The sequence below is a fragment of the Cricetulus griseus genome, assembly GCF_003668045.3.
Source record: "Cricetulus griseus strain 17A/GY chromosome 1 unlocalized genomic scaffold, alternate assembly CriGri-PICRH-1.0 chr1_0, whole genome shotgun sequence".
Classification (NCBI taxonomy): Eukaryota; Metazoa; Chordata; class Mammalia; order Rodentia; family Cricetidae; genus Cricetulus; species Cricetulus griseus.
In genome coordinates this window covers 1978135-2001142 of record NW_023276806.1, presented here as the reverse complement: position 1 = coordinate 2001142, position 23008 = coordinate 1978135, and the positions used below count along the sequence as shown (strand labels likewise).

At 43.9% G+C, this 23008-nt stretch overlaps 1 protein-coding gene across 1 annotated transcript in view; it reads left to right on the top strand.

The window, feature by feature from the left end:
* Window positions 1-11370, top strand: part of Ptger3 (prostaglandin E receptor 3) — a 61426-nt gene extending 50056 nt beyond the window's left edge. Inside the window, exon 3 of the mRNA XM_035451928.1 lies at window positions 11278-11370. Within this exon, the coding sequence (XP_035307819.1) occupies window positions 11278-11370 (93 nt within the window). The remainder of the gene's footprint in view (window positions 1-11277) is intronic.
* The last annotated feature ends 11638 nt before the right edge of the window (window positions 11371-23008 follow it).

Here is a 23008-nt window from a genome sequence, read left to right as displayed (position 1 = left end):
AACAAGATCTTGGATGGCAATTTATTCAAAAAGGCAGAATGTATACCTTCTGTCAGACTTAATTTGTCTTTATATCTACTTTCCTAGCTTGTTTGGAATTAGAGTGACCTTTTCTATCTTTCATTTTGGGCAGAAAATTTTCATTTTATTTTGGATTTCTTTCTAATCATTTTTGTAATGTATTAGGTTGGCGGGGGAAGGTCAATGTTCACATATTTATAAGGACAGTTGCAGTATTTATTCAGTCACTGGCATCTGTTTCTCCCTCTTTGTTAACTGGTGTGAGGGGTGTTGCTTGCATCCACCACAACTTAGGGTTTGCTATAACTGTAACAATACTAATTGTAAAATTAGAGCCATTTTAGGAATTTTAAAATGTCTGTTTTAACTGTTGTGTGGAACTCAGCATCACCACTGATCCTTGTTCTGTGCTGATGTGGTAGGGCTTGGGAGGCAGGAGACCAGCACAGTGGGTTAAGGTGCTATCTCTCTCTTTTCCTTGTTCCCCCCACCCTGCCTTCCCTTACCAGTGTGAAGTAGCAGGCTATTAGATACCTGGTAAAGGAGAGAAAGCTGCCCACATGTAGACCTAATCCAGCCAACAGACCAGCACAACCTACCCACAGATGATTCCTGTTTGTGAAAACAAGGAAGTTTCTGGTAAACCCAGGGCACTTCCTCACACATTAGTAGTCCCTAGTCCTGTGGTCTCAGCCCCCAACTACCATCCTCCTTCTGGCATAGAAGACACTGCAGGCACTGACATTTCCTTCTAGAATCTAGATACTGCTTTGGGTTCTTTACCTGTAGGAACAACTCTCTAGGACAACTCTGCTAGGACAACTCCTTGACCCTGACCACAACATCCCCATGCTGGACTTTTATCAACCAGCTTTCTGTCCCTTCCAGTAATCCCAGAGGAGGCCACGGAAGCCAGAAGAGATGAGAGTGTCCTCAGCAGTTCCTTTACCTCACACAGGCACCAGGACCTGCTGCATGTCCTCAACGGCTTACACCCTTCCTTCCTCCTCCTTGGGGTTCCTGTTCTTGCCTCGCACACACACTCATGTAGTTTGATATTGCAGCACCCATACTGGATGGAGGACACCATTTCCCTGCTTCTCAGTCAGCACTGTGCTCTCCTCCAAGCATGAGCAGGTCTTCAGAAGACTGAACTCTGCCCCTCCCCACACCAGCTGTGCTCACTTTCTCATTTCACTCTGGTTACAGTCCAAAAGTGTTCACCTGTGGGAAAGCAGGGAACAGTAATTTTTTTCTTCCTTTTCTTAATTGATTTTTTCCCATACAGTATATTCTAATCATGATTTCTCGTCAACCAACACCTTCCAGATCCTACCCACCCACCCACCCAACCCCATGCCTTTTCTTCTGCTCTCTCTTTAGAAAGCAAATAGGCAGACAAGAGAAACACAATTTGAAAAGAAAAAAGAAGAAACACACACACACAAAGAAAACCCATAGGAACACAAAATTGGAAAGCTTAAAAGCAAAAGACTAGTGAGACAAAAAAAAAAAAATCCAAACAAAGCACTGTAAGACAGAAAGTACAAAAGAAAAAAACCCCAAAACACTGAGTTTGTTTTCTTTTGTGCATCTACTGCTGGCATGAGGCCTACTCTTGAGCATGGTTTATAGACCCAGTGAGACTCCTTTGCAAGCGGATGTCAGCTGCAGATAGGCTCTTGGTTAGACATGAAAGACCATGTCCACTTCCTCCTCTCTGTGTCTCTGTGCTGGCACCCAGTGTGTGGTGCCACAGACTCTCTGTTAGTTCAGTGTGTCTCAGTCCTGTTGTGTCGGGAAGGCATCCTTGGTGTCACCCATCGTCTCTGGCTCTTACAGTCTTTCTCCCATCTCTTCTGTATAGATCCCTGCTGAAGACATCCATCCCATTTAGGGCCAGGTCTCTCACTCACTTCTGCACACTTTCCAGCCGATCTCTCTCTGTATTAAGTCCCATCTACTACAGGAGAAAGCTTCTCTGATGATGTCTAAGTAAGACGCTGATCTGTGAGTACAGCAGAATGTCCTCAGGAGTCATCTTATTCTATGTTCCTTTAGCAGAAAAAAAATAGATTTGGTGTTAGGGAACAGTATTTTTTTTTAACCAATCCCAGAAAACATTTTTTCTAATATATTTCATGCATTTGTAGATTTATTTAAAGACATAAGTGTATTTTCATTGTCAGGGAAACCTTTCCAATTTTTGTCATCTATACAAGTTCCTTTTAAACTATCTTTACAAAAAAAATACTTCCTTTTAAAGGTATTTGTTTTTCCATTTAAGTGGATGTTATTGAATGTGAAGTAGCCCTAAAAGCTCAGATATTTGAAGAAGTGGTCCCTGATTGGTGGTACTGTCAATGGAAGATTGTATTACCTTTTGGGCATGGGGCCTAGTTGCAGATTGGGGCCATTGAGCTAATGGGGTATGGTCCCAGTTCTGGCCTGAGCCCTCTACTTCCTGGTTTGCCAAGGAAAGTAACTAATAAAATTGATAGCTAGGCTGTGAATTCCCAGGTACTGTCATTAATTACTTCTCTTGTTCCTGTGACCAAAACCCAATAGAAAGCAGCTCATGGGAGGAAGAGGGATTAGTTCAGGTTCACGGTTTGAGAGGACTTGAAACCTTAAGACATCTTCATGACCTATGGGTACCAGCCTTGCCCTCCCTCCTGAAGCTTCATCAGGCTCCTAAAACCAAAGCTGGGACCAAAGATTCTAAGACCTGAGCCCCAGGCAGACATTTCACATCCAAACGATGACCCTAACCTGACTTCCAGGTTCAGATTCTCAAGAGAGGAAATTGTGGTCTTGTCAGCTTTTTCGGTAGCTCCTTGCCTCCTGACTGGATGAAGTGCCTGAGATAAGCAGTGTTATTTTGGCTCTCAGTTCAGCGGTGTAACCCACTGTGGCAGAGAAGTCACAGTGGCAGGAGTGTGAGGTCACATGGCATCACAGTCAGCTGCTTTGTTCTTGTTATTCATTCCTGTATCCCAGCCCTCGGACGGTGCCACAATGGGTATCCCCACCTTAATTTACCTGATCTAGAAACTCCCCCATAGACCCGCCAGAGCTTTATTTCTTTGTTCAAGTCGACAATCAATGTGAACCATCAAATTGATTGGCAAGGTCATAGGTCACTGGCTAACCTATGACTTGGATGTTCACACCTGTATAGTCAGATTGGACTGCAATGGACAGAATCCTCATACAAAATGTATGTAGAGAGACCCATGGTTATCTCTTCAGCTGAGGCGATAGCTATGGACTTTCCCTTACAGGACCCTAGATTTGTGAACAGAGTAATAATAAATACCATATCCAACACAGCTGAAAGGGAGCTGTTAACAGTCCTGAGCACTTACACTGGGCGTGCTGTCAGTTTTGTTCCAAGAAATTCGGACACATTTAACCCTTTCAAACACACAGAGTGGTCCAGTTTCTCCTCTGCTATTGTGAGAAAACACTCCTGCAAACAGCAATTTGGGGAGGAGAAGGTTTATCTGGCTCACACTTCCAGGTTGCAGTCCAGCACTGAGAGGAGTGATCCATGTAGGAAACACAACTCTCTGGCTTTCTTATACAGGGGCCAGATGTGGGCAGTTATAACAAAGGCAAGAGGCAAGCAAGCCACTTTCTGAAGGAATCTGTGTCCACATGATGGTTCAGGCATGAGAAAGGAGGAACTGAAAACATGCCATGGTTTATAGAGAAAGAGATTCCCCAGCAGGATTTTTTTAAAGCACTAATGCTGGAGAGATAGTTCAGCAGCTAAGAGCACGGGCTGTTCTTGCAGAGGACCCAGGTTCTGTTCTCAGGACCCATATGGAGGCTCACAACTGTAACTCCAGTCCCAGGGCGCCTGAACCTTCTTCTGGCCTCCATGGGATCAGGCACATATACACATATATGATGCACATACATATTCTCTCTCTCTCTCTCTCTCTCTCTCTCTCTCTCTCTCTCTCACACACACACACACACCCACCCACACACACACACACCCACACACCCACACACACACACAACTCCCCCTTACACAAACACAAATGAATATTTTAAACATAAGAATCATTTCAACTTGTCAGTTGGAATGTGGATTTATTTTTTTTTTCTGTTTTATATTTTGCCAGTTGACATTTTAAAAACTGAGGTAATGTTTGAACATTGATTCCTTCAATTTTTTGTTCAATTTAGATGATTACATTATAGCAAGTTTGCTTTAGATACTGTCTTAAATTTTTGTTACTCATTTTTGAAATTAAAGTATAACTTTTCCATCCTATATCCCCCTCCTTGCTATCTCTTGAAATCATGACTTCTTTTTCTGTAATTGTTATCATTAAATATATGTTTGTAGATATATACACCTGAATATATAAATACATCCTTCTTAGCCTGTTGTATGTATAAAATTCCAGGGCTAGCCACTTGGAATAGGGATTTTTATTGCTCTTACTTTTTTTTCTTACACTATTTTGGAATATGGTTTTTAAATGACTTAATGTTCAAATGAAGTGTGCATGCCCTCCTGGAAGATAACCACTTAAAGAGGAAGTGAAAACTCATCACAGTACAGAGATGACTGGCAATGTGGAAGTATGGTGTCTAAAGATTTTTATCAAGCCCTGTGGGCAGAACTGTTAACTCCTTCGCAGAGAAACCCCTGTCTTTGGGCAGTCTCGCATGAGCTGCTCACACCTTAGGTCACTGACAAGCAGTTTCCTTTGCTTCCTGTGATGGGGTTGTGGTTTTAAAGGGAAACACCAAGTCTCTTGCTCTGTAATGTGAAACGAAGACCACTCTGGGATGACGGCCACGCTCGCTCGGCACTCAGGGTCTATGGAGCCTGGTGTGAGAGCAAATGGCCCTGGTGTGGTCACAGAGGTTGACAGGCGAGGTCTCTTTCTCAGCCTTTTCCTGGTCTCCCAGGGGAGCTCCTCCTACAAGGGAATTGGTTTCACCTTGGATGTCCCTCCTTCTCAGGCTTTTGACAGCTAATTAAAACATGAGACCCTCAAAAGGTGTGTGAAAGTCTTGGGCACACATGGAGAGGAGGTGTTGTGCTTCACAAGACACCGTCCACCTTACTCAATCTTATCACACTGAGAAATGCCCTCTGTGCCAGGCAGTGTTGGCTCAGGCATGTTACTGTGCGTCTAAGAACTTAACCCTTCTTCTGCAATCCCTCCTTCCCAATGCTTCTTTCCATATCCCAGGAAATCCCAAATCTCCTAAATCACTTTTACGTAATTTGTATGCCCCCTCTCTAAGTTCTCAAGGCTTCATGAACCCATGTTAATGCAAGAAGAGCAGTGCCATGACGATTTATTCTGTTTATAATACACATTAGTGTTTTGGTAAAAGCACTGAGTATATGCAGATTCGAGCAGAATTACCAGAGTCACAGAATCTGAAAACAAGGGAAGCATTCTGGATGGTGGGGAGAGGCTGTGAGCGCCCAGACACTACATGATGGAGAGAAATGTTGCTCTGTCTGGACTCATGCTTCAGAGCCAGGGCCAGGGTCCTTGCACGGGAGGCCCTCTTCCTCCCTCTCAGGGTGACTTGGGTTCTGAGACGAGCAGGAAGGAGCAGGGAAGATCTGAGGGGCGGGCGTGGTCTCAATGAGGGGTGGGCCAGAATGATACTTCAATCCAGAAAGACCAGAACTGAGTCGACAAAATTACCAAGAGCCTGTTCCTCTGCTGGGGTGACTTACTGTCCTTATTCTCAGTATATAATAATCCATCATCTTAAACTCTTCAGAGATCAGCATAGCACATGAGGACCCAAAGACCTGGTTTCAGGTTGTGGTTCCTGATCTAGATTTGAGCAAATCTCTTACTTCATTGAAGCATCATGATCAACATTTGCCTGTGAGTGGAGCTCATCTCTACTTACAGATACTAAGTAAAGCACAGACCACTCATTCAAATGCTCTGGAGTAACTAGGCTGCACTGTGTCAGAGGCTAGACATTCAGACGGCGTCAACAAACCAAAAACTGGTGAGCAAGCCACGTTGGCCAGGTCCCCTGTCAGCTTTCATTCTGGTCATTAATTCACATTCTCTCTCCCTTTCCTTCCCCCCTATCCCCTTCCCTCCCTCTCCTTGTGCTCTCTCTCTCTCTCTCTCTCTCTCTCTCTCTCTCTCTCTCTCTCTCGGACAATTTATGCTCTGGGCTGTTTATAAGTAGATGAAATCTGCTGATCTATTCTTGGGCTTCATGTGGGACAAAAATGAGGAAACTGGCCTCCAGACAACTCTTTACCAAAATCCAGCTCTGTTAGCATAAAACAACTTGGCTTCACATCCCCATGTGTAAATGAATTGGATTCCATGATCTCCAAGGCTCCTTCTAGCTTTAAAAAGTGCAGTTTTGTTTACTCACACCATCACTGCCCTGTAGCAAGTAGTTGGCCCATTGCCTAAGAGTGGACCCACCCTGGGAATGAGCTGTGAGTCTTAACACTGGATGAAGACAGAGGCCATTGTGCTGTCTTATGCAATTAGACATCCTTTCTACTGTTTCATGTTATCCCAATCAAGTCTCTACCATGTTACACATCCTTCAAGGCAGAAATCAGGAAGTATAGTCTGTATATTATTGCCTGGATTACGAAAAGCCACTGGCCATGAGGGGTTTGGATTCCCATTTCAACATCCTAAAATATCTACATTTCCCTTTAATTCCATCTGTTTAGTTATTAATTATTAATTGCCCAAGTGTCTAATCTCTCTTTTCAGTGTCATGTAAATAAAATTTACTCTATTCCCTCATCAGAACAATGTGTTCATTCTGGATAATAAAGTTTTGTTGTTTAAATACAGAAAGGAAGGGCCAAGTTGGTGAACGTTAGAGCTTAATCCACAAAGCAGGTATACTTATCTTGACAACCCGCAGTACCAGAAATGGCAATAAACAAAATACTGAAAGTTACTAATATCAATTTTTATTAACATTGAGTGGAATTCAGCAACAGGTGTTAGAGGAAGCAATGTATCTGTGATATATTAGCTATGCATTGGCAATGTATCAATTATATGTGTGTGGTTTGAATGGAACTCTGTCACATCCTGTAAGTGACCCTGGGCTACCTATCTGTGTTACAGTTTCTTCCTCCGATCTCACAGGAAGATGTTGATAATTAAATGAATTAAGATTGGTAAACTGTGTAGAACAATGCTTGCCAGAGCATAGGGAAGGGATCAAAGAGCATGATTCGTATTCCGAATGGGCTGCTATGGGAGAGGTACAGTTGTAATAATAACACAGGTGACTAGACATGATGGGAGAGAATTCTATGTATTTCTTCTCAATGATCTTTGAAACATGAAGCTAAAGTAATGGTTTTACTGACTGAGTCCTGAGGCCTCCATGTAGATTGTGTCTGCCCTGTGCTGCCAGGACCAGGCAAGTGGATGGAATAAGTCAGTTAGTTGATGAGTCTGCAGACAGAGCCCTCTAACTACAGCACTTCACAGACAGACTAGCACAGGGTTCATCCCACAGAGGCAGTGTAAATAGAGGTGCCAATCACCCTCAGTCAAACCTCCAGCAGCCACAGGCTCCACAGGCTACCCACAGAGGAGATCCAGCACTGATTGTGTCAAGGATCTGCCCCAGCTGCCACCAGAAGCAGACCTCCCTCTCGCTTGCATGCACGTGGGTGAATAGTATTTGGTGTCTCACCTGGATTCTTAAAAATGTCCTTGATAAGCTGGGCATTGGTGGCGAATGCCTTTAATCCCAGAATTCGAGAGGCAGAGGCAGGTGGATCTCTGTGAGTTCAAGGCCAGCCTGGTCTTCAAAGAGAGTTTTGGTACAGTCTCCAAACCTACAGAGAAACCCTGTCTTGAAAAATTAAAAAAAAGATCTTGATATATTTTTGTGAGGTACACTTTACTGAAACCTTTGGGTTCTCACACTCAGAGAGAAATGGGTAGATTACATTTAATGTTGTGGGAAACACTTCACCATCCTATGAGTTTACCAGAAGCCACAGTGAGGGGCTTAGTTCTAGGAGGTCCTCTGGCAGCACAAAGGCTGAGCTCCGTGGTGGAAAGCTGAGGTGACTACAAGGTCTATTTGCAGTTGGCCTTACCATTTTGGAGGTGCTGTAGGGAGGTAGAGCATTTGAGGAGTTAAACATGAAATGATATTAAAAGCAAGAGTCTGGTACCACTGAGGTAGAGTAGGCTTCAACCAAATGTTTCCACCTATTATTCTCTCCTACCCGAAATAAATCCCAGGCTGGCCTTACACTTCCAGTCTCCAGCCTCTGCCTCCCAAGTGCTAATGAGCTTTTTATTTTTTAAATGGTTTTCTTCTTTATTCGCTTAGTGTCACTCTCATGATGTTCCTTTGTTATATTCTCTGCTTTCTCTGTTCTCTCTCTCATTCTAGCTCTTGCTGTTTCCCTTCTACATGATGAATTCTCTCATACACGATGTTACCCTTCTCTCATGGTGTTTCTCTCACAATGTTCCCCACGTTTCTGCCACTGTTCCTTCATTCTTACACCTTATATACCTACAAAATCTTTCAGGCTTTACCTCTGAAGGTCACATACCATTTCTTAAGTAAATGATAAGAAACAGAGTCATAAAGAATCCAGATAAATTGTCACAATAGCAAGGAACGAATGCTTTTTCTCTAATTAGCGGCTTTGGACTACAACCTGCAACTGCAAAAAAGGCTCATGAACTTTTAAATACTGTTTCCCAACATGGTCTAAACACTTAGCCTCTAGCTAAGGGGAATGGATCACAGTGGTCAGAGAAGGCTGTTTGTCACGAGACACCCTTCCCACAGTGCTCCATCCATAAAGCAGGCAGCCTTCCCACTCACCACTAAGCATAACTTGCCACAGAGTATATCTGGTGGGGGCTGATGGCTTGCTTCTATTTTGGAGACCTTCCTGTTGCTGTACAGAGCCTCACTGTGTGTCACTGCTCAGGCCTCACAGTGTGACTTTCAGAGGCTTACTGCCAGGCACAGCCCAGAGGGATCATAAATACTGGTGGCTGCGGGAATAGAAAGGTCCAGCCCCTTTGTCTCCATGTGGGATGAGCTTAGAGGACCATTTGCAGTCCAAGCTGTCCTAAAGGTCAGGCAGAGGTGAGACTCAGCCAGTCTTCAAACCCTGTTAGTGTCTTTGTCATGCTGCCCCCTTCCTGGTTTCTCCCAAGATACACACTTCATCTTCAGCTCATGCACACATTCTACAGCAGGTTGGGGGAGTAGAGAAGAGATGGCCAGAACCACTTGGTGGCACCTCAGAGCTCTATCTGGTTACAACCAAAATTGATAGAACTTTAGGACTTACTGGTATTGGTCTTAGAAATGGTATAGAGGGTGTGTTTGAGCGAAGAAAAATGTGGAGGATAAACCATTACCAGAAAAAACATTTATTAAGTTAAACCATCTATCATTCAAATATAAAACCATTTCAAAACCAGACTTACTTCCTACCGGAGTTTGCATCAGAATTGAGAAGAGGTGGGAGTTTTAATACACCTTCCCTCACTCATGATAGCATCCATGATTGCTGTCCCAACCATGGAAGTGCACATGTTACATAATCCAAGTGTTCACACTGATACCTCACTGTTCCAAGTCTACAGCTTATGTTAGGTTCATGTTTGGTGCATGAACTGTGGGGCCTGGATGAATGGACAGGGACTATCCATTCATGGCTGGGACACCATCACAGCCCCACCCAGCAGTGTTCCCATTCTGCTGTTTGATACCAGAATCTGAAACTTTGCCCACTGCTAGGAGATAGTCAACAAATGTGACAGGGTCAAATGTTTACATCCTGGGGCGGGGCTCTAATCAAGGACTCATTATTCCACTGGCAACAGGGTGATCATCAAGACTGGCTAAGGCCAGAGCCCACCCCAGCCAGAAGGGATTTCTTTTGGCTGCAAGAATAAAAGGGGTATGTGAGGGCCTTGCAGAAGAAATGGGAAAAACATGCTGCTTGTTCCCTAGTCTGACCCCTGACCCAGAGCTGTGTTTGAGTGGAAAGAGTCACTAATCTTCTGTGTCACTGATTTTCTCTGGACTTATAAGAAAGATGTCACGCTGTAGGTATCCAGACTCACTTTACTGATGAACTCACCCATTTCCCTAACAGTGTTCACCTGACAAGCTAATCCATGTCACATGTTTTGCACAGGTATAGGGCTCCAGCTGGTCTTGATGACTTTATTGAGACTAAATCAACACTCAGGGCAGCAAAACAACTTCATTTATTTCGGGATTCTTTCTTGGGCAACAATTTCATTTCATTTTGTTTTTTCTTACAAGAAAATTACTGCTAAATATATTAAAGAGAAATATGTTTTCAGAGTGAGAAGTCTTTTCATAATTATTCAGCAGCAACCAACAAATCAGGCTGCACTCGGGCAGTGTTATTGAGGGAAGGCACTTGGGGCCAATTTGGCAGCATCATTTGAGCCACAATCCCTTACTGTCATGACCTGCAGGTCAGAGACACAGGAGTAAATAAAAGCAGACAGGTTCCTCCTGTGTGAACCTCCCCCTTAGACAATACCAAACACATACTCATAAAGCCCATTGGTGTCTGGCAACAAATTCCTAAAAGGACAAATAGCATGCATTAAATAATGGGGAAAGTCCTACAGGGTGCCACGAGAAAGCCAGTCTTCAAGTTGAGATCTGTAGGATGCGTAGAAGTTGACCAGTTAATGAGAGCATGGACGAACCAAGTGCAAGGACCCTGCGGGAGGAGAGAGAATCACCCCGTTTGTGCCACTCAAGGATGGACAGTGGGGGTGGAGGACGCAGGAACAGGAGAAAGTTTAAAACGAGGATAGTCTTCCAGCTTAGAGGCCAAACCAAGCCGGGTTTTTAATGTCTGGATAAAAATTCTGGCCTTTTCCTAAAAGTGATGAGAATTAGTGAAACTTATACAGCAGAAAGAGCAGGCCTTAGAACACTGTATTGCATTTTAATTCAGGATTGAAAGAGTGCTGAGGTAACTGCTCTAGAAACAGAAGTCCTTTCAAATGTGGACGTGGAGGAAGCAGAGTGGTTCTAGAGGTTTTAGCATGGTGTTAGGAGTGTGATGTGATGGTCTTGGGAAGATTATCTAAAGCGCATTTCTTTCTTTTACCATGACCAGCATGAGGCAATGTGTGGGCTGTGGTGTGTGGTGACAGCATCTGATGAAAAGAACCAAAGTCCGTAGCTCTGTCCTCTGACACCTCTGTCTGTTCACAGATCAGGCACCACCCCAACTACGCTTCCAGCTCCACATCCCTTCCCTGCCCAGGCTCCTCAGCGTTGATGTGGAGTGACCAGCTGGAAAGGTGAGATGGAAAGGCTGCCTGCTTGACAGAAAAGCCTCTGTCCTCGGCTCAGGTCTGCCTACTGATTCCAAGGCAAAGATGTCTCTGAGAATCAAAATGTTAAGGACTGGGATGGTTCGGTCTGTAAGTGATTGCTTCGATCCTGAGGACCTTAGCTCAACACCCAGATCCCATGCCAAAAACCAGGTGTGATGTGCACCTGTAATCTCACTGATGGAGACACAGGAGGGGAAGACGGAGGATCTTCTGGAGCTCACTGGCCTGCTAGCCTGGCTGGCTTGGAGACACTCTGGGCCAATGAGGGACACTGTCTCAATCCAAAAGGGGAAGTCACTTGAGGACCAGCACTCAAGATTGTCCACAGACCTACACACACACACACACACACACACACACACACACACACACACACACACACACACACGCACCTGGAAGTCACCACACTCATTTTAATCCAGGAAAGCCAAACTGTACAGAGTAGCTTTCTTTCCTAAAACCCTTCAGACATTTCCCCCCACTGAGACTGGTTCCAGCTTGGTCTTGTGACAAATCATGTCACTGAGTGCTCATACTAAGATGCATAATAAGTGTTTTATGACTCAGTCAGTGTTTTAATTAGACACCAGAACCCAATGTCTTTGCCACATGGCCGTCTCCCTCTCGGTTCCCCTTTGGATTTGATTTGATTTGTATGAAATGTGTCCTTCGGTGAACGAACACTCTGGAAAACAGAGCGCAGTGAAGCGTGAGATGCATGGTTGACTGTTAAATTTAGAACATCAGTTCTTCCCCTTAACACTGTCTTCAATGTGTCTGTCAGGGACTCCAGAGCCTGGGTGGACTGAATGGAGTCTACTGGCTTGGTTGTGTTCTGCAACCTATATCCAGAAGAGAAGATGCGAAGAGAAGGGTTTCACTGTTTTAAAGACAGCACACTCGGCTTATTAAGAAAGTGGAAAGCCAGTGTGCTCACTTTTATTTCATTCTCTGGTTTTCCAGGTGCACAAGCATCTCTTCTCAGCACACCGTGTTACCACGAATGTGGACATTCAAGAGCTTATTTCTCTGCCATTTATCATCCCCTATTGTGGTAACCGAGAGAGAATCAATTCAGTTTTTCAAAGGATAAAACTGGATGTCTCTTTCTGTGACGTTGGAAACTAGACCATCAAGAATATGGTGGTGGACTCTGGAAAAGCTTAAAAAATCCTAAGACTGGAGGTGGGGAGAAGGCTTGGTGGTTAAGAGCACTGGCACCTAGACCTGGGTTCAGTCTCAGCACCCATGTTAGGTGACTCACAACTGCCTCTAATTCTACCTCCCGGGACATGACTCTGAGGACACCATACTTATGCATGTGTGTCCTTCATTTAGCGTCTGTGAGATCAAACACGTGCACCTAGGCATACTGTGGCTCTGCTCTCCCTTGTTACAGAGCATAAAAGGGAGACAGAGGGTAACTTATTTCCACCTCCTTTTTTTGTTGTTAGTTTCACCCTAAGTCTTTTTTAAATTCATTTTTTATTTTGTTATTTTGTGTGTCTGTGTATGTCTGTGCCTGTGTCTGTGTGAGTATATGTGCAGGGGCCTGTGTGTGCATGCATTTGTGTGTGTGTGTGTGTGTGTGTGTGTGTGTGTGTGTGTGTGTGTGTGTGTGTGTGTGTCTGTCTGTCTGTCTGTCTGTCTGTCTGTCTGTCTGTCTGTCTGTATCTGCAAGTGGTGGACAAAAGAGGGCATTCAGTATCCTCCTCTCTCACTCTCCACTTACTCCTTTGAGGCAGGATTTCTCCCTGCACTTACAGCTCATGTCCTCTTGGCTAGGCTGGAATCAGTGAGGCCAAGAAAGGGCAGGAGTGTGCATAGTGTACCTGGCTTGTTCTGTGTGGGCTAAGATCATGCGATTGCACAGCAAGAAATCTTAATCCCAAATCAGTTTTCCAGACCCTTGTCTTCAATTTTTAAAGTAAAGTTGAACATGGTTTTTCATTATTAAAAAGAAAACCATAAGCCAGGTTCTGCATGGGGAATTGGGAAATAGGGGGAAGTGAGAAGCTTTGGGGATGTGGTACAGTGGTGGAGTGCTGGCCTAGCATGCTCAAGGATGGGTTCCCTCCCCGGCAGCTGCAAGTAAGCCAATAAACCAGGAGAGGGTGCTAGCTGAGCTCTGGCTCCTCCACTCCAGAAAACCTTCACTGTCTTACAACGCTTTTCATTCCTTCCACTATACTTTCCTTCTTTAAGAATTTTTAAACCGTGTGTGTGTGTGTGTGTGTGTGTGTGTGTGTGTGTGTGTGTGTGTTTGAATGTGAATGCAGCTGCCTACAGAGGCCAGTAGAGGGCAAAAGATCCCTAGGAACTGGAGCAACAGGAGATGGTGAGCCACCCACTATCAATGCTGGGAACTGAGTTCAGGTCCTCTGCAATAGCAGAAAGTGCTCTTCATGGTCGAGCCATCTCTCTAGTCTCTCTCTGTAGTTAAAAAATTGTCTGGTAGATTTATTGCATGAATTCTTAGGCATCTGTTACCTTGATATTTTTTTTTAAATCTTGTTCTTGTATCTTTAATGTAGAATATGCACTTCTCAGACTATTTGCAAACACTTTAGAAAGTTAATATATCATGCACCCAGACGTTTATCAAGAAGCACACTGCAGCTCCCTCAACCAGGATCTACAGTCACCCTGGGTACCATGGCAATTATCGGCACTGTGATTGGAAGACTGAATGTGGAGGGATTTGTTGTTGCTCTTGTTGTTACTGTTTTCTTTAGTTGGTTTGGGTTTTGTTGTTGTTGTTGCTTGTTTGACAGGATTTTTTGCAGTCCTGACAAGCCCCCAAACTCTGCATTCTCTTTTCTCAGACTCCTGAGTGCTGGAATTACAGGTATGAGTCATCACACCCAGCTATGAGCCTGTTTTTTCTTATACTTGTATTTTATTTTAGTTTAAGAAGACTTTAAGGGAGCTTGTGATTTGTGGTATATAATGCTCTGGAAAGACTCATGCAGTCAAAATGCTTTCTAAAGGAATTAGAGATTTGAAATTCTGTCAGTGAGAAACTGAGTTGCTTCACTGTAACCAGCAGGGCACATTACCTTAAAACGTGGCAAAGATTTCGTTGGTTTGACATGAGAAAGGCCACACTTCACAGGGTGCTCAATGGCACTCTTCCTTATTTTAAAGTCACGATTACATACTCACTGGGACTTGTATGCAAGACAAGCTGTGTACTCGATGTACCTGTAACTGGCTTTGTTTATAAAGCACACCTAATTTCTACACACGAGTTTTGTCTATAGATGGCATATGCATTTCTTACCCATATGTTACTTTTACTCTATACACAAACATGTTAAAAATCATTCCTACTGCATTTATGGGTGTTTTTGTGTTTTGACAGATGACAAACACCCCGAGGTGGACGTTCTTTGCAGGCCCAGCTTCCCTGCGTTTGTGAATTTTCTCACCCTGAGAAAGATAACTGAATATTTTGGATTGTGTCTTCTTTTGGCCCCATGTTTTAATTTTTTTCTTGTTACTAAACACACCGAGACAAGCTTTCTTATGGTAACCCGAGCTTCTGGATGTTGACTGGCTCCTATGAAGACTGGGACTCTGTGCTTGACAAGTGGGGCGGAAGTGCGTAGACACTGCGGCGACAGACGGAGTCGGTGCAGCAGCGTCTCCAACTCCAGCCTCGCCAGAACGTCTTCACGTGTTTGTTTCTCCTACATATATTTGAAAAAGCAGCAGAACTTTTCAACAGCGAAGCATCAATGTCTCGAGAGCTAGGGTCCCCCTAGTAAGCTATGAGCTTAACAAGACAAAAAAAAAAAAAAAAAAAAAAAAAAGCCACACGCGAGAGCATGGGAAGGCAGGGGGCATTGCGCCAAGGGTGTTAGTGCCAAGCAGGCACAGGACACCACAGAGCAGTGTCCTTCTCAGGGAGTCTGGGAAATAAAGTTTCTAACTTAATTCTGGTTACACGCCCCTCAGTAATTCAGGATGCGCACTGTTGTTTCTCTGCTCTTAAAGGGAGCAAGTTCAGCTAAGGGTGCCTTCCAAGTGCCACTAACAGTTCCAAGGCTAGATGACTAAATGTTCAATTACAGCCATAAAAAGGAAAAGCAGACACAGCCAGCTAATTATGGTTCCAATTCAATCTTATTTTTGAATCACTATCAACTTAAGATTTCTCTCAATTTGTGCTCAGGCAGCACAAACAGAAAAGGGCAAAATGAATAAGTGACGGTTATTTTACATCCGAGTCTGTGACTTTTTATGAAGTAAAATGATTTTGTCTGTGTTGAAATAGTAAACTTTATAAAAAATATTTGAGTTCTTTAGTAGCTTCCATCTGGTACACATTTACCTGTTTCTAAATCCAACAACCTGGTTTTCCTTCTTTAACACGCACTGTGTGGATTCCAGTCCCCACGCCCCAGTCACTTAGTTCAGCAGATGCTCAGTGTCTGCCGTGTACTAGGCCCTCACTGTACCGTGCAGTCGTCACCTGTGTAGGTCTCTGGAGAAGGGATGAGGATCTGGGATGTGTTGTTCTACCCTAGGAGCCTGTATCAGGTTTCCATTGTCACTCTGTCCACCTCTAACTAAACGATGTGGTCTGTGAATCGTCGGTAGACTCCCATTGCTTTATTTATAATCTGTTTTGACAGTAGTCTCAACCTAGCCCTTAGCTGATTCACATATACAACCCACTTCTCAGATTTAAGTTCAGTGACCATCACTGAGCACAGGGTAAAGACCACCATCAGAGAAATGCCCATCATTCACCTACAGGGGTATCGAGCTGTCATCTTCTATTTCATCGTCCCAAGACAGAGCTCTGTACAGTGTTCTCTGTAAGTACCATCACTTAACATGTGCTGCAGTGATGTCCTACTTACAGGACCAGGTGATGTAGCACAATCATGGGTTTTGAAGCAAAGCTAGATCTGACTCTCGATACAACAGGCCCTATGCCCCGGAGAAAGCTTCATTATACGCCACTGGGTCTCAAACTAACCTAACCATGAACTGAAAACCAGGCTTCAGGCAGGGTTATTGTGATGATCCCTGTGAAGTTTATGCAATGTAAGCACTGGCAGTGATTATTAGTTCATTGTTGGAATTATTTCCAAGTACTTGATATGAGCTCTCAGCTTCAACTTCAAACTGACTTCCTTGCTGTCTGGGGTTGAATGTCATGGGCAGAATCCCCTTCAAACCCATTTGCAAGACCTCGTCATCAGTTTTACCATTGCAGAACTTCCCGGTTCCCACGTGTTCTCTCCTTGTCTTAGGCTTTGGATAATTCATATATCTCTGTGTCTTCATCTGTACCCTCATTCTGACATCACATGGAGCCCACAGTATTGTGTCTCACTGTTCCTTAAATACATCCACTCTGTGTGCTTTTTATCCCTGGAAAAATAATGGCTAGAGCCCCTTTTCTTATATTATATTCTATATAATCTATCTCAGCACTACGTTGTCATGTTTGATACCTAGAAAGCTGCCATTGATTTAGTAAATTAATAGCAGAGTGACACCTACATGCAGGACTAGCAGTCTATAATAGGAAGGAATTCAGTGGGAAGCTGCTCTAATAACTACCATTCAGCCGAGGAAATTTTGTGTTAACTTTCTGATTTTTGTGTCTGTATCCAAGCAATCTAACACACTCAATTCAACACAAGAGTGTATATCTGCTTTGGGGAAAGTAATACTAAAAGCGGTGACCAGAAAAGTTTGACAACGGTGATTTCCAGACACCACACTGGCCTTTTTGTGATTCATCTAAACTCTGATAAAGTGTGTGTCTGTGTAAAATACTTCTGGTGCTGTTTTTGAAAACAGGCTTGAGTTTTTAGTGCAGCTTTGGGCTCTCAACAAAACTGAGTAGATCCAAAGGATACATTTACCTTTAAGTCCAGAGAAATAACCTACTGCAGACTAGATTCACCGGAAATGCCGACTTCAGCCGTAATGTGCACCTGTGCTGTGATTCAAAGACATGTAAATTAACTTTTTTGTATTCTTTTTCTAAATTTTATTTAAATAACATTTTTTCATTTATTTTGCATCCTGACTACAGTTTCCTCCACCTCCACCTGCTGCTTCCCATCTAACCCCCTCTCCATCCACTCCTCCTCCATCTCCATTCAGTAGGGGGAAGGCCCTCCCATGGGCTTGAACAAAACATGGCAGAATCAGCTCCTCCTCTTGCTTCAAGGTTGGGCAATGTAATCCAGCATGGGGACCAGGCTCCCATAGCCAGCTATGCACCAGGGACAGGTCTTGATCTCAGGAACTCTGAACCAACAGCTAGGGAGTCCCCATAGTTCCTACCTAGGCCCTCTGCATGTGTGTAAATTAACTTTAAAGGTCCTCCTCATCAATATCATCAGTAAACACCCTCATCATTATGTAATGAGGTTGAAAAAAGGGCTAATCCTCCAAATAAAGTGAGTTCCATTGAGTTGCTGCCCCAACACACAGCAGATAGAGAAGTGGAGTTGATTCATAGTTTTAAACCAATTACAAGACCCATTCATAAAGCTAATAGGCTAGACACATAAAACTGTGTAACATTAATGTGCTTAGTGGATATGTAGACATGCGCTCTTGCTCTTTTTCACATGTATGTAATGGAGTCTTTGTAATAGTGTGTATTAGCTATATGTAAGATACTTGTGTAAGACACTGCACGCATTGTGTGCGTGGTTCTTCATCATATATAACAAATATGTAAGCTGCTATGTGTGGCAGTCACATGTTATGCATATCTAATGTGTCCTGTGTAGTATATTGCATGTAATATGTTCTTGGTCACTTTAGACCTCTGACGTTTGCACTGGAGGAAATGAATTCCTGTAAAATCCAATCTCTAGTCCTTTTGCACCAGCACTACCCAATGCCAGTGAAACGGATAAAGAAAAGTCCACTGGGCTGCTTCTGCCATGTGACACCAGGATAATGGGAAAGGCTAGCAAGCCTGCTGTCAGAGCCAGGCCTGGAGAAAGCAGCTGGGCTGCTGTTGGAAGACTGGGCTTTCATTAGAAACTGTATTTGTTCCAGTCTCCCCAGGAGGGAAGAGAAAAGTAGAACCATTGCCTTGTACAGGTACATGTAGACATGTGTCTTTTTTTCTCTTTAAATTAGAAACAAGCTTGTATTACATGTCAATCCCAGTTCCCTCTCCCTCCCCTCCTTACCTGCGCCCCACCGACCCCTTGTCCCATCCCCTTTCTGCTCCCCAGGGAGGGTGAGGCCTTCCATGGGGGAATCTTCAAAGTCTGTCAAGATATGTGTCTTGTAGTCATCTAGAGTAGTCTACAAGATGTAGAAAATTCAGACTTTAATTGGTCTGCTCTTTAATTATTTATAAGAAAAGCCAAAAATTTAAAAAAAAACAAATGAAATGAAAGTAATAAAAAGCTATAGAATGTATTTAAAATAACACAGCCTTCCCATACCCTTGATAGCAGTAGATTTGAGGCATTTGAGCTGTCATAGCACGGGTAGCTTAAGGTTCTGTTCACGGCACTTTACTCGCAATAGTGATGTAACTATCTCCTTGTTGTCCCGGTCTGTGCTCATGTGTTTCAAGAATCTGGGGTTCACTAAACATTTTGTTGATTTTTAGTGTCTAGGCAATACTGTAAATGAAAGTAATTCTTGTGTCATTCATGTCCTAAGGCTTGGTTTTCATTGTATAAAATGTTTTTATATAAAAGTAACTTGTGTGAAACCCATTCTAACATCCTTCATTTCTGCGTTTGAATACTGACCACAGTGTGAGTTTCTAGAACCTGGATTTTATGGTCCTTGTGATCCAATGGAACCAGCACTGCTGGGGCCAAGAACACAGAAGCGACTAATGAAGACATGGTATGACTGTATCACACATGATTGGTGCTGAAGCTCTTAGGCTGTCACTGTGTGGCATTTCATGGGCATTGAGTTGCTTGCTTACTGTCTACCCAGCACAGAGAATGATCCACAAGAACTGTGCTTTGGGTTTTAAATGAGTGAGTTTGTTCAATATATAGCAATAAAGGGTAAGAGAGTAGACAGTGAGTAGCAGATAGAGAGAAGCAGCAGACAGCCAACAGAGCATCAGATTGAGTGCTCACAGCATCCAGCAGAGATGACTGGAGAAGCACAGTTGAGACAGAAAGAAAAGGCAACATCGTCAAGTTGGGGCTTACAAACACCCAGCAGAAGCAGACTGAAGGAACCCTGCTGAGGCAGCCAGATGGAGTTCCCAAGTTGCAGGCAGAGCAGAGTGTCCCCTGGAGTGAGACTTCCAAGTGAAACAGCAATTATCAGCAGAAAGATACAACAGCTATCAGGCACCAACTGGGGAAGCCGAGGCAGTCAAGTGGGCTTCCTAAGTGAGCTTTCTCTCCCTTGATGAGCTTCCCATTCCAACTGCAGACAATTTTATATTATGAGATAGACAATGCTAATCTTGGTTGGAAATGAAGTTTTTAAGGGCACAGTGCTTTTAATACTTGAACCATCGGCTGCTTTTCCCTTTCCCCATCATAGAGCCAGGGACCAGGTTGACACAGGACAGGGTGTGTTGGAGGACAATTGACATAAGCAAGCTTGGGTCTGCAGTGGAGAGAACAACCAGCTTGTGTAGCCTGCTTCGGAGTCAACTTGTAGCCCATGACAACTTACCAACATAGTGTGCATTACATATGCCCTCTTTGACCTTGGACCATTTTGGGCAGACTTTATTTGGGTTTGAGCAAACTCATGATGTTGTAACTAGACTTCTTATAGAAACCAGTTATAAGTATGTGTTAATACAGCGTAGCTGTTCCAGTAGAAGTGAAATAAATGTAGGCTTACATGGAAGAGAATGTTTACCCAGGTTTATGCCTTCCCTGGGCATGGGTGAATTTTAGCCTAGAGACCACAGAAGGCAGAGGACACAAGGTGTAGAGGATAAATGGAACATAATTTGTATCTAAGATAAGGAGAGGAATGCACATTTTAAAGGGGTTTAGGCTAATGTATAGTGATTCATTTTCATAAATAAGCACATCAATGGGTGCCACCCTTTATTTATTTGTTAATTGACAGTGATGACTGTTTATGGATTTAATTTTTGGTTGAAATGCCAAATCCATTTCAGTGCCTTAGAGTTATATATGAAATATGTGTGGAGCAATACTTGGGGAGAAGAAATGAATTTCTACCTATGCATTAAAAGCAAGAGCTGAGAAACAAGCATTGAAATGCCGCAGCCCAGGGAGGGGAGAGGAAATGAAATGTGCTCTAAAAACCCACATCACTGAAATCTCAGCATGAAGCCAAGCAAAGGCTCCCAATAACAGTGAAGATTAAACCCAGGAGGTTGATTAAAAAGTGGAAGACTTGTAAGTGTGGCCTGACAATCTGTCTCAGTAATAACTCACTAAGTGTTGTAGGGAGGGTGGGGAAGGCTCTGGGGCTTTTGGAGTAGAGGATATGAAACATATTTTAATCAATATTAAATAAATATCATACCAAGGAAATGTGGAGGGAAAGGAAAGGCCTTAGAAAAAGGAAGAAAAGATGAAACTTGTTTTGTTTTTTTCCAGGTGGCCAAATACTCAAGTCTGCACATTTCTCTCAGTTCTGTCTTCACCACAGGATCCAGTTGCAGCTTTTCATTCCCCCACCTGAATTACAGAAGCTGGCTTTTCATCTTGGACCCTCAAATCATCTCCTGTATCTGCTGCCAGAGTCACATCTGTTCATCAATTGAAAACCTGCTTGTTACTTCCTTTCTTAACACTTGCATTTTCTGCCGTGAGATTCAGGATAAAATTCAAACAGGAATCCTGTCCATGGCGGTTTCTGCTGTCTTATGTCTTCCATCTCCATCTTGTTTTCTGGTGAGGGTAACCTGCACCCCATATCCCACACACTGGGAGCTCCTTCCTTATCCTCATGTGAAAACCCTAACTCAGGTTTCAGCTAAAGAACCACTCTCTCAAGGAACCTTTCTTTTTCGGTTGTGAACCTAGCCTTTAACAGCTAAGTCATCTCTCCAGCCCACTTTTTTGTTTCTCTGACTGAAATTGAACCCAGGGCCTCCCGATTGCTACTTAGGCAGGCACGCTACCGCTGCACACCCTGACTCAGCTTCTTTCCTTGAGCGTATCTCTGTATTATGATTTGTTGATTGATCTGCCCATCGTTTACTACACCCCAAGGTGAGGCCTGCCTTCTTCCCGCTGTCAGATGTGTCTGTCACAGAGTGTAACGAAGTGCTGTCACTCTACACCTCTCTGCTAGTAAAAGAAAGGACAGAACGCTGCATGGAAATTAAATATGAAAATGTGAGCAGAAACATTAATCCCAGATGTCTAGGGGACCAAACCATTCCTATGTCATCCATGTACAACAGGGGGCCACTCACAGTTTCTGGATAACACCAACACCATACTGCAAGGCACATTGGTACCAAGCAAAGAAATAACGATGTTAGAAGGAGCTCATGGGGATTTGGTGTGATATCAGTTACTCAAGTCACCCAGGGCTGATTAGACAAGAGTATCCTGACTTCCTCTCTTGAGGTTGTGAGTCAGTTTGGTTTGGGGTCTGAGATTCTGTGTTTTATCAAATGAATTCTCCCCAGGTGTTTTTTCCCATTGGGCAGGTTTGACATAATAATTACAGTAGGTCTGTTTTGTTTTGTTTTTAGAGACAGGGTTTCTCTGCATAACAGCCCTGACTGTCCTGGAACTCGATTCTAGACCAGGCTGGCCTCAAACACATGGAGATCCACCAGGCTCTGTCTCTGGAGTGCTGGGATTAAAGGCGTGCGCCACCACGGCCTGGCCTACAGTAGGTTTTTAATCACCATCCTTAGCCTGACACCTCAGCATTAGCACTAAGGCCCTTCTTCAGACCTACTGAGTAAGAGCCTCTCACAGTGGTCGTCAGCAGCCTGTGCGTGACGGCTCCGGTGACCATCATGGCACTGGCACCTGAGAAGCCTAATCGTGAGAAACTCTCAAATCCACTCCATTGTCAAATAAGGACCCTGAGAGCAGGGAGCTAGGAGTAGCACAGACTCCCCCGGGAAAGGGCTCAATTCAGGGTGCTGCATGCTGCCCTTCGTGCCTCAGTGACTCCCTCTCTTTTTTTCAAGAGTGGCTTGATGTCTGCATGTCTCTTTTAATTAATCTGTAACAGCCGCTCTCACCTCAGTATCAAAGAGACTTCTGATTCCTCACCCAAATTTCTCCAGCTGATAGCCCATGATGTCACTGGAGCACCCACCGACTCTGGTCACTCGAGGCATGGCTCTCACCTCCATCACAAGACTGTCAATATTGGAATACATACATCGAGTTGTCAGTGACCCTGCGTGGATGCCCCTTGGGGGAGGGGCTGAGAAGACCCAGCACTAACGACTCAGGCACCAAGAGTCAGTGAGTAGCAGAGTGTGCTGCAGACTCATTTATTAAGGAAGCTAGATCTGCCTTTATACCTCCTCCCAAGGTCCTATTGGCTCAGGCAGCTGGCTCTGCTGCGTTGTCCTTTCCTCATTGGTTCTCTGGGTCAGGTGTCTCGCGGTCAGCAGTCACTGGGCGTTGAGGCAGGGTTGGCGGCTTGGCTCAGGGAGGAAGTGC